Here is a 15,840-nt window from a genome sequence, read left to right as displayed (position 1 = left end):
CATCATGACTCTACATCCAGAACATTTTCATTACTCCAAAAGTAGACCCAGTATTCCTTTTGCAATCACTCCCCACATCTCCTCTCCCAGATGCCTGGCAACTGCGAATCTACTTTCTGTTTTTATGGATTTGCCTGCTCTAGACATTTCCTATATGTTTATCTCTTGCACATGAGAGACCAGAAATCCAGAGTTGTGCAAAATCTCTCAAGTGTTAACTGGTAGCAATGAATGAATTCAAATGTGTTTCAAGCCCTGTGCAGACCTGCGGAGGGGCACAAGGGAGTTTTCTGGAGTGATAGAAGTGTCATATTGATCAGGGTATATACACTTGCTGAAACTCAATCTGTACACTTAAAAGTTATATCTCAATATAGTTAATTTTATTTGTTAAAAGATTTTGTTTATTTATTATCTGAGAGAGAGAGGAAGAGATGGCAATAGCATGAGTGGTGGAGGAGAAGCAGAGGGAGAGGGAGAAGTAGACTCCCTGTTGAGCAGGGAGCCCTAAGGGCTTGATCCCAGGACTCTGAGATTATGACCTAGGCTGAAGGAAGACATTTAATTGACTGAGCCACCCAGGCACCCCTCAATATGGTTAATTTTAAAAGAATAAAAGAAAAAGACCCCAAGTGTGGCCATCAAAATATGTTATTTTGAGATTCTGTAATATTCTCTGGTTAATTATGTGTGGAAAAAAAAAACCCTGGGAACCAAAATGGAACTTATTCTGGTACATAGTTGAGTTTCAGTAAGTAAAAATTATCACAAAGTTTGGCAAAGGAAAATAACCTTTCTGAGAATGCATGTTGCACATGAGCATTTTTCTCTCTTGGCTTCAGAAGACTTATCCATGAGGATGGGTTTCTCTTTTTCTTTAGGATACTGGAGAAAACAGTTGGATCATATCTCTGCCCACCTCAGGTCTTATGCTCAGAACAACCCTGAATTCCGGGCCTTGATTGCAGAACCCAGAATGGGAAAGGTGGGTGAGCTCTGGATGGAATTTCCACACCAGAGAGTCCCATGAGATCAGGCTGTAGTTCCCCTCCACTGAATTCATCTGAAACTGCACTTTACTTGGCTCTTTTCCCTTTCCTGTCCTGCTTTCCACCTTGCTTACTGTCCTCCCCTGCAAGCACCGCCTTAACAAATCACCTGCACATGAACCTTGTCTCAGAGTCTGCTTCTGGGCACCTGACCTAAGATAGTAAATTGTGAACATTACATGCTTTTAGAGGCCCCATTCTATGGAGATTCTGGTGCTCAGAGCTAAAACAAAAACAAAAACAAAAACCCAGAAGAATTCAGCCTAGCCAAATATCAATCCAGTCTATATTAGCAGCATTAGTAATCATAAGAGTTGCCATTTCACGATCCCCTCACTATATGCATTGTGTTCATCCATCTCAAGTGCTCATAACAAACCTACAAGGTAGGAATATTACCTTTGCAGCCTTTGCAGCGTTTGTTTGTTTGTTTTAATGGCCACTAATTCATTGGTAGTCTTCCCTTCAAAGAGTAGAGTCACTGTCTTCTCACCTCAAATGTGAATGGGCTTGTGGCAGGCAGTTGGGCTTCGGGACTCCCCAGGTGTGGTCCTGTGAGACTGCACTGCTTCCTCTCTTATTTGGCAAGCTCCCCTCCAAAGCTCCTTCTTGGAGCCCAGCCCCCTGCCATGAGAAGCCTAAGCCCCATGGAATGGCCCAGGTATGAGCACCCCTCTGCAGCCATAACTGAACCCAGTCCTTGAGTCATCCTGGCTCAGGAGCCAGGCAGATGAGTAATGGAAGTCCAGGTCATTCCAGCTTCCAATCATGCAGCTAGCTGTAGCCATTTGAGTTTTCCCAGGTAAGGTGTCAGACACGTGGAGCAAAGACAGTTTATCCCTGCTATGCCCTGTTGGAAACCATGAACTTGATAAAATGGTTGTTGTTTAGTGCTGCTAAGTTTGGGGTGGTTTTTTTATGCTGCAGTAGATAATCAGAACAAGCCTTATTTGGCACCCAGGGAAACTGGCTCAGAGAAGTTTGGTGACCTGCCCAGGACTGCACTGATGGGTCTCGGGGGATTCACAATTTGAAGCGGGTCGGTCAGCCCCTGGGTTCCATGCTCTTTTTCTAGCATTACAAGTCATTATAAAGAGCTCTGTGAGAGGACCTCTTCCATATGTCATGACACTAGAAGGAACCTTTGAAAATCACCGTTTGATCCTCTGCCACCAAATAGGCCAACACTGAAGCTATTTCATTGTCAAGTATTGCTCAGTTTCCTTTGATAATCTATTTTGGTGGTTTATTCATTCTTTGCCCTAATCCAGGCATCTGCAAACTATGGCATGTGGGGCAAATCAGGCCTGCCACCCAGTTTTGTAAATCAAGTTTTATTGGATTTACTTCTTGTCCATAACTGCTTTCGTGCTACAATGGCAATGACCATAAAAAGCCCAAAAAAACTAAGATATTTACTATCTGATCCTTAAAGTATTTGCTGACCTCTGTTTGATAGAAATTTCCTCTTGATACTTACAAAGAAAGCTGCTCAACTGTGATACTTGGCCTTGTTCTGGCCCCTCAGGACACCTGGGTGATGACATCCAGCCAGATGGCTTGATTAAACTTAAAACGTGTCTCTTTAGAGTATTAATTTGGGTCTTTCTTTCTTACCCAGTTTGGCAGTCTCTACTCTTTGATGGGAATGTTAATTTAATTCATTTTCAATTAATGGAATTATAGAGTTGGCTGAATTTGTGTCTACTATTTTGCTGTTTGTACTCTGTTTCACTTAGTTTTTGTTCCTTTGTTTCTTTTTTCTTGCCTTCTTTTGAGTTCATTAAATATTTGATTAATTTTGCAGTTTAACAGCTCAAGATTTCTTGGCTGTTGCTCAGGAAATTAAGTCCCATGAGTGTGTTTGTGAATTCTCTCTAATACTTTTTTAAAAGCTTATCTCTGCTACTGTCCACGAAGATGGCTATGAAGTTAGCATCCGGCTGAATTATATTCAAGTATCAAACAAGGTGAGTAAAACCTTTAGAAGCTGTTCATTTAAAAATTGACTGAACTAGTAAATTGTAGCTTATACTATATCAAAGTGCTTCTGTGTGTAGTCCCAAGAAGGCATAAATTCCAAATGTTATAAAACTTGACTAAAGGCCAGCAATATCATAGAAATAGAATAACTGCACTAAAGCTCAGAGAAGCCAGGTTTCAGGCACATAATGGTGTAATAAGAACAGGAACTACTACCTACTCTGTGGGTCCACTGGTTCTCAGGCTTATTTATGCTCACTGAAGTCTGAGTATAGGTGAAAGACTGACAAAAATCCTTTCCTGTGTGTATTTTCACCTATTTGCCTATAAGAAATAAACCAAACTTTGTGGTTCTGTCTCCCTCAATCTACCCTCTTCTATGGTGACTGGAACTTTGCTACAGTGCCTGTAGTGTGTGACAACATTAATTGATTCATACCAGTAGCTTTAGTTTCATTGGACAAGAAGGCAGAATATATAAAAGAATGAGTGGTTGAGAAGATGGGTACAGAAGGCAAGGAAAAGCATGGGGACTAGCATTTATCAGGCCCCAGCTGTGTGCCCAGCAGGAGGCTAGCAGGGTCTTTAAAATTAGGACAGACACATGAGCACTGCCTGACTTGGAGGCTGGGAAACTGAGGTACACTGACACACGTGAAAGTGTTTTGAAGTCAGGTAAAGCATTAAAGGCCATGTTTTTGGTTGGGTGGCTAGGCAGAATGTGGGTCAGGGAAGTGCTTGAGGAGAAGGGGAGTAAGGCGCATGAGACAAGGCAGGGGGAGGGGCTGAGTGGTCGTATATAAGGTCTAGCTTTAGCCTGATCCATGAGGAGCTCTGAAGGTGCAATCACACCACCAGGTTGTCCCAATTGAGGCAAGAAAAGGAGGGACGTAACCTCTAGAGCAAGATGGCACCCGTCTGTGGAGGCAGTTGGCCAGCTGTGAGGTGTTAGCAGCCAACCCAGAAGCTGGGAGGTGTTGCTAATCAGTTAAGGGAACGGGGTGGGCACTGAGAGCATCTCCAACATGCTATCTATCAGATAGAAGTAGAGTAATAATCCCCAGGTTTAAATGTATTTTTTCTCAGCCTGTGTGTTCTAGTGTTAGGCAGCAGTAGGTGATTCCCTGCGGCAAGAGAGGCAGCCATGTGAGGGTGGCGGCAGGATGTCACACTGTGGGATCAGTCCAGGTGGATAAAGAATTCCAGGTCTGGACTGTGGATCACCTATCCTAATTTTATAGACCTCCATTTTACCTCGTTTCACTTTCACAACATCCCTTTCAGGTCTACTATGTCCACTTTACAGGTGAAGAAACTGAGGTACAGAGAAATTTAGTCACCTTCTTCCAGGGTCACTAAGCTAATGAGTGATAGAACCAGGATTCAAACTCAGTAGCTTGAGCTTCTCCATCTTGCCACCCTAATTCCAAGATATGGAAGGTTTTAAGCAGGAGGAGAATGCTATTACTTATAAATTGTAGAAAGATGACTGGAGCAGCCAACTGGAAGGTAGGCTGGCAGGAACCTGTTGGGAATGGAGTCAGCCTGGTGTCTGAAGAGGGGGGCTGTGGCTATAATGACAGAAAGGAGGGGCCAGACCGAGGAGCCACTTAAAGAGGCATAACACACAGAACATCACAGTGAGGGGAGATAGGTGTCGGGAAGGATGTCTGGGTTTGGTCTTGACTGTGTAAATAGAGCAGCCCTTAATGAAGAGAGGAACAGGTTATCAGGGAGAGTATTTCTTCTGTGGGGACACAGACGCTTCATCATTCATGCTGCTTACACTTTTTTGTTGCCCAGAACCTTTACCTCAGCAAGCCGGTGGATTTCAGCAACCACTTTCTGAGCGGTGTCACCGAGGATGGTGATGGGCCATTTGGCAGCAGGTCCAGCTTGGGTGAGTTATACTCTCACAGTGATTTTAAGATGATAGACCAGAAACACACTGACCTGGCAAGGATGGCAGGCAGTTGCTTGAAACTTGCCAGCCCAACCACGCATCTTACTTTAATGTTCCAGCCATTTTACTCTTCTGGCATCTCTGAAGATAGGAATGAGATTTTTTAATTCTTTCACACGCCTTGGGAAGAGAAGTTGTGGGGAGTGTTCTTTTGGGCCTAAAAACTATAGTCCCCTTATGTTCCCCGCCTTCCCACTCATCCTCTGGCCCTGCCTGGACTGAGATAAGTGGCTCTGGGAGTGCTTGTGAGATGTGATCCCATAGACACTTCTATAAAAGCCATTTTATTCTTCTGACCACTTGAGGGGCATGCTAGTAGGATAGTTCTTTATATGTGGGGAGTGGTAGGGGGGCATCGTCTTAGTCCTTGACTCTATCATTTCAGTAAGTGACTACAGCCAGAGCACCTCAGATACCACTGAAAAAGTCAAGAGGACAAAGAATTTCAAGACCAAAAAATTTCAAGAAAAGGAGCAGCTCACAGTATGTATACTCCTTTGTCCTTTTTAGGCTTGTCTGTTTAATGTTTTACTTTGAGATTTTTTATTTTATTTTACTTTATTTTATTCTATTCTATTCTACTTTTTTTTAAAGTAGGCTCCACACCCAACATGGTGCTTGAACTCACAACCCCGAGATCAAGAGCTGCATGCTCTCCTGACTGAGCCAGCCAGGTGGCCCTACTTTGAGATTTTTTAAATGGAAGAATACTTTTTCATTTTCTGTTCCTTTTTTATAAGTATATTTTTATTTTATGGAATCCTTTAAAATATGTCAAGATTATGAATTAGAATTATTTTAAAGTTCTTATTAGTTTCCCAAATCACCTCTGTTTCTTCTGAGGTCAGTTCTGTCTGTCCATCTTTTTCTGTCATGTTTTTGGTTGGTCTCAAGTATGTGATGATCCTTGGTTGCCAGGTCATGTTGACAAGTGAAGGGCTAGTTTGAGTAGTGCCAGTACCTGCCATGGGTGTTCAGGCTTCAGCTTTCTGAGCGGGTGGATGGGAATCTGTGTGGCAGACCTCCCTGGAGCGTTTTTGGGCAGAGGACAGGAGAAAGCCTTGGGATTCTCTTAGTTGCCTTTCCTCTGGAGGTGGGGATGGTGCTGTGAAGGGCTCTAGGGTGTTTCATTCCTGGATGGAGCTGTCTTCCTTACTCTCTTTCCCTGTGTCTGTCACAGAGGTCTGGACTCTGCCCTTCTTGCACCCAGTTCTCCCCAGTAGAAGACTTTGTTAGGCAAATCATGAACTCTGGAAAAGAGTTATCAGGGTTTAAGCAGAGAGCACAGGAGGGAGAGGAGGACACCACTTAACAACAAAGCCCTTTCATAGAATGCTCATGAATCCAGCCTGTGTCCAACACCAGCCTTCCATGTGGATTAACTGAGCTGCGGGGCTCCCTGGAGGGAACATACCTCTGTCTCTGGCATCTTCAACTGGTTTTTCTTTGCTTTGTTTTCCCTTTCAGTCAGATTCCAGCTACTTTCAGTCTTTGGAATTCTTTTGGAATTCTTCACAATTCCCGATTCACTGCTGGCATCCTTCCAGAGTTTCCCACAGCTGTTAAGAGTTTTGTTTTTCAAAAATATAGACCACGAACATTTTTAACTGGACCTTTGGAGAAAGAGACAGTGGGTACACTTGTTCAGCCCCCACCTTGCCTTTCAGTTGGTTCTCTTCAGCTGCAGTAGGAAGGACAGATGTTCTTAGCAACAAGCCCAAAGCCTAGATCTCCTCTGAGGTGGAGATGGGTACATGTGGGTTCTCTCCTCCACCTTCAATAAAGCCAGACCCACAGTGCACCCCTGGAGGTGCGCACACTGGCAGCCATATGTCACATTTTGAAAATAGAGCATATAATAAATTCTTCAGATTTCTGATGATAGGTGAGAGCTTTTTTCCCCCAGACAAAAGTTGACTACCAATTTACTCATGCTTCATTCAGGTGAACACATTTTCTGAACAGTCATACTTTGACTGATTCTGAACGCTTCATAAAGTGTGCAGAGTAAATTTTAGGATTCACCTGGTTGCTTTTCCTAGGAAAAGCATATATTCATATATATAAATATATATAAATTTATGACTATATATAGTAATAAATAGTAATAAAACTAGTGTGGGGTTTCTGGGGTGGTGAGGTTTCTCATTGCATCCCTGTCTTAATAAATATAAACCATGTCAGTGTAGTATCCTTACCCAAGACAAGGTATGAAAGACCAGCAAGATTTACACTAGCTGGGTTTATTTGTGCTGGTGGCTTTTGAAAACCATGCACATGCGCACATGTACAAGCTCACAGTCACCTGTCCCTGGGGCTCAGAACTCAACCTCGGAGAGGAAATATTTGCCTGGAGTGTTGAGTCCAGGCAGGTGGCACAGTAATATTTTGTGGTGATGGAATTGACCTTGTTGTATAATCCTGCAGCCCAAAAACAGGCTCCTGCTGAAGGAAGTCGGACCCACAGGGGAAGGGAGAGTCTCTGTGATTGAACAGCTGCTGGATGAGGTCAGTGCGACTCCAAAAACAAGTCTCTGAGGATTTCAGCCTCTTGGTGCACCTCTGTCTCTTTCAGATGGGAGTCTTGCTCCGTATTGTGATAACCACGGTGCCATTTCATTTAAAACTGCCTGGAAGTGGAGTTAATGGCCAGTTAAGAACTTGACATTAATGGTTATTGGTTGCCAGTTTTTATAGCAAAGGAAAAAGTCATATGAGCCCAAATAATGTGCATAAAGGTGGACAGAATCCCTGGTGTGTGACCCTGTGTGACCTTCCTGTTTCCTAAAGTAGTCAGGCTCTGGGTGCCTACCCCTCCTGATAAGGGGAACAGGAGTGGCTTGCGGCTCGGTCCGTTACCGGTTAGATCTTGGGTGTCCTGATTCTCTTCTCTTGTGACTGAAAGCACTTTAGTTCCGCCAGGCATGTTTGTTATGCATCGTAGGATGGCAGTTGGATGCTGCTGAGAGCAGGGTTTCGTGGCAAGTTCGTCCTTCTTATGCTGCAGGGAGCAGATCCCAACTGCAGGGATGGCGAAGAGCGACCCGTTATAATCGTGGCTGTCGTGAATAAGCACCATGAAGTGATTCCGGTTCTCGTGCAGAGAGGAGCAGACACCGAGCAGCAGTGGGGCCTGTAAGTAAGATCCAGTGGAAGGAGAGCCCAGGTGTGGTGTCATGGCCAGCGGCCAGCAGCCAGTGGCCACTGTGGGGCTCTGCTGGAGCAGAGTCAATCCACGCACATGCCCCCCTCAATTTGAACCACTCAGGAGCCATTTTAACCCATTTTGACCTTAATAAGAGACTTAACTGCCTCTACTTTCCCCATTTGGGCAAGACACAGAGAGCAGCAGAGACATAGGCAGAGGGAGAAGCAGGCTCCCTGTGGGGAGCCCAATGTAGGACTCGATCCCAGGACCCCGGGATCACTCCCTGAGCTGAAGGCAGATGCCCAACCACTGAGCTACCCAGGTGCCCTAAACAAACTTTTATTTTTTTTTTAAATTTTTATTTTATCTATGATAGTCACACAGAGAGAGAGAGAGAGGCAGAGACACAGGCAGAGGGAGAAGCAGGCTCCATGCACCGGAGCCCAATGTGGGATTCGATCCCGGGTCTCCAGGATCGCGCCCTGGGCCAAAGGCAGGCGCCAAACCACTGCGCCACCCAGGGATCCCCTAAACAAACTTTTAAATGGACTATTGAATTGCCAACGTTATTGTAGCTCTTATAAATGATGATACATTTTGTTAACTCAGGAGTTTACACTGTTGCGGGCCAGGCAGGTCCTACTTTGCCCTTGGGATGGTAAGCAACATTTTCATCATGGTCTGAACTGTTGAGATCACTAAGAGAGGAGTGGGCCCAGTGTATTCCCTGTGGAAATGTACCCATAACGTTACTGCAGAAAGAAAACCTTACCAATTATCTCTGGATGCTCACACACTGGGGATGACCCTGCACATCTGAGTTCCCTACACGATCTGGTGCCTTGGTTTCCCCAGCTGTGAAGCAGGGTGGACAGATCCAGGTCCCCTCCATGCTTCTGTCACTTCCCTAGTGTTGGGGCTGTCCTGCCTTTGGACCTCTCCCAGCTTTGTAGTTCTATTGTTTTTTTGCAAATTATTTTGGAAATGTGGGGTGGGGAGTTCCTTGAGAACAGGCTCCACTTGTTAACCGCTTATATTGGGCCAACCAAGTTGCCAAACTGGAAGTTCTCTGGCGGTGCTGCAGCAGGGCCATCTGACACTGCTACCCCTGACCTATTACTGAGACCAGATTGAGGCCTGTTAGAGATCCCACTGCTGAGTACGTCAAGCTGGCACACGGAGCCAAAGTTAAAGAGCTTTGCTTCTATTTTCCTCTGTCTCAAAATGTCCGCTAGTGTTTTTATCCAAAATATATCCCTGTTAATTTTTCTATGTGCACTTTTATTTTTCTGCCCAACAGGACAGCATATCAGGTAGTCACAATCCCTTTTTTAGTTTTATTTTATAGCAGAATGTTTGGTACATTTGGTGTACATATCTGGTGGCTGGAATTTACTTGCTCACCTTTTCTTAGGGTTCACATTGTCAGCTTCTCCATTTATCCCACACTTGGGTTATCATTATTCATGAAGATAACACCACCTTGTTTTGCATTAAGGTATACTTTATATTTGTACGATTCAGACAAGCTTTTCTTGAAGCACTTTATACATAATGTGTGTGGCTGATACAAAATCTCTTGAGCAGATTTTGACTCACATCTAAATCTTATGTATGTTGTGTCCTAGCCTTATGAAAAGTCCAGCTGAAAGGAAGAAACTACTCTGGACATGGAACAGATTACCTGTTTTTCCTTGGTGTTCCTCAGTTTCCATTCTTCTTTACCATTCTATAAATTTACATTTATCCACATGTGATCTCAATCCATCTTTACTAAGTCTAACTCAGTGGTTGTACCATCTGTCTGAATGGTGTGTAATAGCCCGATGTCACTCCCACTGCATTAGCATAGTTAGCAGAATTTAGCTCACATGGAGGGGGAGAGAGGAAAGCTAGACCAGAAGCCCTCCCTCAAAATAGAGCATAGAGATCTCTTCTTCCATTTTAGTTTATGCCAATAGAAGAAAGCAGATTTTTCCACCAAGAGCCAATTCTGCTAAATCTGCTTTATATTTGTTAGTTCACAGTGTTTAGACCTGGTCAGCCTGGCCTCTACCCCCGGCTGGACCTCTATAGATCTAGGAATATGTCCTCAGGGCTCCATCCATCTTACAGCTGTTGAGGCACAAGCCATCCAGAGATCTGGCTTTCCTACAAAAGAGGTTCAGTGAATTGTTCCTTAGCAAATAAGGATTTAAAAAGTGTCCCCCCACCCTAGCTTGTTTGATTAGTGGAGAGAAGCAGCCTAGGTGGTCTCTATACACAAAACTTCTACACAAGGAAACTCTATAGAAGGAAACTTCCCAGTAGCTTGGCAGGTAGCAGAAAGCCCCACCCTAGTGTTCCTGTTTCCATTGTTTGCATCTTTCCTACCAGAATACACTCATATTCAACACAAAGGGATGGCTAAGGAGAAGTACACATCCTCCACCAAAACTGATTCCTCTTATCAACAGATTTCAGAAACACAGATTCAAAGTCTTACTAGGAGAAGGGCAAAGAGAAGTGCCGTTTGCTTTTGGACAACAGCTACTCTCCTTCACTAGCAATTTCAAACATTTTTTCTTTTAGTTCTGTCCCAGAAGCCAGGAGGGGTGAATGTAACCATCAGTCTGCTTCTTAGGGGTTCAGCTGTGGAGATTTATTCTAGTAGGTAATCCACGATTTACAAAAAGCAGATGTACCTTCATCCAACATGATACTTAGATTTAAGTAGTTTGTTCATTCATAGTAGAGTTTCTTTAAAACACAAATTTGCAGAACACCGCAATGTATCTGCTGTGCAAAATACATTCTAGAAGGTCTGGTAATAGAATACCAAGCTACTCAGAAGAACAGATTCATAGGTATCACCTCTGCTCTGAAGCAGAAGAGGGTGTCCCATCTAGTCCCTTGCCATGTTAGAGTCATGTTGTTTGAGGGGCAGCATACAAAATTAGAGTTGGCAGTCACAATTTGTTACTTCCCCAACTGGACGGTGGTTACACAGAAAATCTACCCTCTCCCCATCTCGTAAATAGAATGTGTACTCTGTTCTCAGTTTAGAGGAAGTTATGAAGGAAGACTATACATCTACTCAGGAGATGTGGTAACCCCGTGAATACATATACGTTCCAATGGCAAATGCCTAATAGAGACCCAAGGAACTTGAGGAGTGAAATGACAAACAGTTGTGCCACCAGGGAGAAAGGAAAGACAAAAGACAAGGAAGGGTTGATGTCACTGGTGTGACTTTGTCCGTGTGCCCATAGCATCCTATATTACAAAAGCTTTAGCAAGATGATTTCCACCCCCCCCCCCCAAAACAGGCTCCAGAATACAGCTCTTCATGAAGCAGCTCTGCTTGGCCTAGCAGGAAGAGAGTGCGTCACTGCTTTACTGAGGTATGTTCCTGACCATTGGGGGAGACGTCTGAGGCCACAGTGGTCCCCTAGCCAACCTGTGATGATTACAGAAGGCCCTAGTTCCTGAACAATTAACCCTGTGAATGGAGGCCACCATGCCACCGTAGGTCCCCAGCACTGAATGGTTTTAAAGGCACAGTGAAAATGTTGCCCTCCCACCAACACACTTGGTTGTAGGACTTTGATGCAGTGGAAGCCAATGTTGGCAATTGAATGTGTTGAAATCACAGAGCCCCTCTAAGGGTCTCAGGGCAGAGCCACCCGTGAGAGTGGGGTCATGGGGGAAGGTCTCTTGGGGACAGGTTTAGGAAGGTGGGGCCAGGAGGCTCCCAGAATGGCCTCTGTGTCATGGAGGAACCAGGCCATCAGGTTCAAGTGCCTGAGTCTTCTATTCATGCCCGTTACCTTGGCAGATGCAATGCAAGCGTCCAAAAGAAGAACACGAATGGCCAGACGGCGTATGACCTGGCTTTGAAAATGGGAGATGATGTCATCACCTCGCTCTTTGCTGCTAAGCTCGGCCTGGACGATTCTTAGACCCAGGGGCCTGCACAGGACCTAATTGCAAGAAACCACCCAGTTCTGGCTGTTCTTTCTTTCTTTCTGAGATGTGTATTTGCAGTTTGAGAATTAAGGTTGAGAGGAACTCATATAAGATTTTTTTTTTCAATATGACACTGTATGCCACCATGTATGCATTTCCCAGTATACTGTGGATAGTAACGAACTTAATGTTTATTTGTTTTTTTAAGGGTTTGTTGCTGCTTATTTTAGAATTTTCTTTTATTTTTCAGGGGGTGCCTGGGTGGCACAGTCAGTTAAGCTGCTGACTCTTGGTTTGGGGTCAGGTTGTGATCTTAGGATCCAGAGATTGAGCCCTGTGTCAAGCTCCACACTCAGTGTAGAGTCTACTTAAAATATTCTCCCTCTCCTCTGCCTCTCTCCCTGCACTCGTCCAAGCGTGTGCACTCTCTCTCTCTCAAATAAATAAGTAAATCTTTAAAAAAAATTTAAAAATAAATTTATTTTTCAGTAGACAATAATTGCACATGGCTCAAAGCTAAAAAGTATGAAATGTTATGTAGTAAAAACTCTGCCATCCTTGTCCCACAGCCACCCACATCCCCTCCTCAGAGGCACCAACGATACCAGTGTCATCTGTGTCTTTCCAGAAATAGTATAGGATTATATAAGCCCATGTATATAATATATGCATCTGTACATATAGGGTATACATAAAATACAAACATAGATAACGGATATATTCTTTGCCCTCTTTAAGACAAGTACTAGCAAACCACACACTTATCCGATGTTTTGCATCTTGTTCTTTTCCTTAATGTATCTCGTAGGTGGTTCCAAATTAGTACCTAAAGATTAAGTTTATTTTAAAAATGTTGTCTCTGATGTTGAGTTCATCAATATTCCTACTGTTGTGGTTTGTTCTTTGGTTGACAAACAAGCTTTGATTTCGCCATCTGCAGGAATGTGTAATTCTGACTTCTTTTTTCAGAGTGTTATTTCAGTCCTCGGGTGATAATGTTGTGATCGTGGAGTCCCTAAATAGATTCTGTTAAAGTATGTTGATAGAATATTTATTAATTTAGAATGATGAATTCAGCACAATAAATAACAGGCTTCATTGAGTGACTGCTGTCATCACTACCTGCCCTTCCTTCCCCGAGTGGGTGACTGTCTGTGAGAGGACAGGCGCAGAGTCACTAGAAGCGAGGCCCCCATGTGGGGTTGTGTGGCACTGGCTGTCCCCTGTCATACTTGGCCATCTGTGTTGGGGGACTGCTACAAGGTAACCAGTGTCCTGAGAAAAACGGGATGGGACCAGGTGGTTTGGTGTCAGAGGTGGTTTGTACTGCATCAGCTCAGCCAGTACAGAATGACCTTCCCCAGACTCCTCTGCCTTCATGGTTTGGTTTAGGGCTGGCTATAGAAGTGACTATACAAGGTTCTAGATTTCAAAGATGGAAGTGAAGCTGCAGCCATCACACTAGGGAGGTGGAGTAGAGCCCAATGCTGCTGTGGCTCACCCCCTGCAGGCTCTGGAATCGATGCTCAAGAGGGAGGAATGGAGGTCAGGACCTCTTTGCCCAGAGCTCAGGGATCAGGGAAGGCCCCATGGACCCACAGGTTCCAGAAACTATCCTCTTGGAACTCTCAGGTAACTTTCAGACATTGAGTGTAGGAAGCACATCTCCACTGTCCTCAGGTTTCCACACTGCCTGGGGAAGGGTCCTGCCCTTGTACCCAAGGGCAAGGTGCACACACCTGACATCTCCTGCCAGGGCTCTTGCCTTTCACTAAAGCCCACCTTTGAGTTTCAATCACACCTCATTTATGGAGTGAACAAATGACTTAAGAGGCAAAAACATAGGTTCAAATCCAGGAACTCTCCGATGAAATCCTATGGGGTTATGTAAAGCATTATATAAACACTGAAGAACGTGTTTTGCGGAAAAGTAAAGTTAAACACATGTTCTAGGCAAGGCCCTCCTGATTTCAAAAGTCATCTTATTTCTTGTCCTTTTTGAAGCTTTATTTTTCTTCTCCTCAGGACCCTGTATCAGGGCTTGAAACAGGAGCAGAACTACCATAGTAAGGGGTAATGAAAGGAACCAACTACATGCAGTCGTAGAAGTGAGTGATGCTGATTGGGGACCTGGAGCTGCTGTAGCTTGGAAGGACCATAGTGGAAAAAAAGGTGGGTGCTGAGTGGGATGAGCAAGGACAAAGTGGAACCTGTAGGCCCCATCTCCCTCCTCCCTCCATATGGTCACGGGTGAAGCTGGTGTCCCTCATCATGGAGCTTGTCCCCAGGCTGGGCTCTCCAGAAGCAGACTGAGACAGCTGGGGATGGGCAATAGAAGAGGACCCATGTTTATGGGGGATCAGCCCTTGTGGAAGGAAGAAGGGGGTGGCACAGCGGGAGAAGTCAACCCAGATGCATCCCGCAGGAAGCCACAGCCAGCTCCCGGGCAGAGTGCTGGAGGGGAGCACTGCCCAGCATCCCCCTGTGCTCAATCACTGGTAGGCAGCTGCCCCAGGAAAGCTGGGACTCCAGGCCAGACAGCTTTCTGAGGCAGATCCTGACGTTGCTAATGGCTGGATCTGTTGCCCTGTCTGCTGCCTGCATGCCCTACTGGTAGTCAGCCCTGAGGGCCCTGTGTCAGCCCTGAGGGCCATGTGTGTACCCTGGAGAAGCACAGCTTCCTGACCCTGGCTGCCAGAAGGAGGAGGTCTGGTGGGAGCTGCCCACATCCACCACCACTGGGGGGCCAGGGAGGGCAGCTGACTTCAGTGACTTCAGAGCCTCCACCCTGCAGGCTCAGCTCAGGACCCGTGATTGTGCCACTGCCTGGGCCCCCCATTGAGTGACAATCAGTTGAGCATCCAGTGGTTGGTGGCTCAGGCCACAGCTACTTGTCTGCATCTAGATTCCCTGCAGACTCCTCCTGAGGCTCAGTGGCAACTCTTGGAGGAGCCATCCTCACTTTGTGGCTTTGTCTCACATTCCCACAAGGCTCCAGTGGTATGGAGTATACCATTCCCTCTGACCATCCAGGTGAATGAATTCCCATGTGTATACTGGCCAGTTGAGTACCTTATATTTTTCTTATTGATTTGGGAGAAATGAATTATATTCTCTAGGATCAGAGTATTTTCTAGAGTCTAAAGCAGCAGTACTGAATAGAAATATGATGACGGCCACGTATATAAATTTTCTAGTAGCCAAATATAGTTTCCATTGATTCCTAACTTACTATGAATCCCAATGGAATGAAAACTGTATGGTAATGATTTTCAGTATCCATTAAATTAATTTTTCCCACGAGTGAGTTACATTGATAGTGTTTGTTTTTGAATCAAGCCTTCATTGCTGGATAAATATAACACATTCTTCCTGAATTCCACTCCCAGATTTTATTTGCTTACAATCTGCTTAGGGTTATTATGCCTTTTTATTATATGAAATGGACCTCTATTTATTTTTTATATTTGTTTTGGAACCAGAGAAATGTTAGACTCACAGTGTTAGAAACTTCTATGTTTTTTTTTTCCAAGTATTTTTGGAATGCTTTATAAAACACAGGTATGAAATATATTGTGCAGATTTGGTAGAAGGCTTTCAGTACAACTCAGGGCCTCTTGATTTTGAGGTATAAATCTTAGGCCTCTATATTAGTCAGGGCTCAGACAGAGAAGCAGAACTAGTAGGAGATGTGTATCAAGAGACCCACTGCAAGGGACAGTATAGGTGGTTCTGAGGCTGGTGGTTCG

The 15,840-nt window shown here is 44.6% G+C and overlaps 1 protein-coding gene across 1 annotated transcript in view; it reads left to right on the top strand.

Annotated features, from left to right (window-relative positions):
• The window catches only part of DZANK1 (double zinc ribbon and ankyrin repeat domains 1), a 58,062-nt gene extending 44,868 nt beyond the window's left edge, over positions 1-13,194 (top strand). The window contains exons 15-22 of the mRNA XM_055302527.1: positions 882-985; positions 2,945-3,019; positions 4,836-4,932; positions 5,381-5,478; positions 7,423-7,503; positions 8,003-8,130; positions 11,452-11,526; positions 11,961-13,194. Of these exons, the coding sequence (XP_055158502.1) occupies positions 882-985; positions 2,945-3,019; positions 4,836-4,932; positions 5,381-5,478; positions 7,423-7,503; positions 8,003-8,130; positions 11,452-11,526; positions 11,961-12,084 (782 nt within the window). The 3' untranslated portion in view covers positions 12,085-13,194. The remainder of the gene's footprint in view (positions 1-881; positions 986-2,944; positions 3,020-4,835; positions 4,933-5,380; positions 5,479-7,422; positions 7,504-8,002; positions 8,131-11,451; positions 11,527-11,960) is intronic.
• The last annotated feature ends 2,646 nt before the right edge of the window (positions 13,195-15,840 follow it).

The sequence above is a fragment of the Nyctereutes procyonoides genome, unplaced genomic scaffold (genome assembly GCF_905146905.1).
Source record: "Nyctereutes procyonoides isolate TBG_1078 unplaced genomic scaffold, NYPRO_anot_genome, whole genome shotgun sequence".
NCBI classification, from domain to species: domain Eukaryota; kingdom Metazoa; phylum Chordata; class Mammalia; order Carnivora; family Canidae; genus Nyctereutes; species Nyctereutes procyonoides.
Note: the sequence above shows the minus strand (reverse complement) of the source record. Positions and strands in the feature narration are given on the sequence as shown.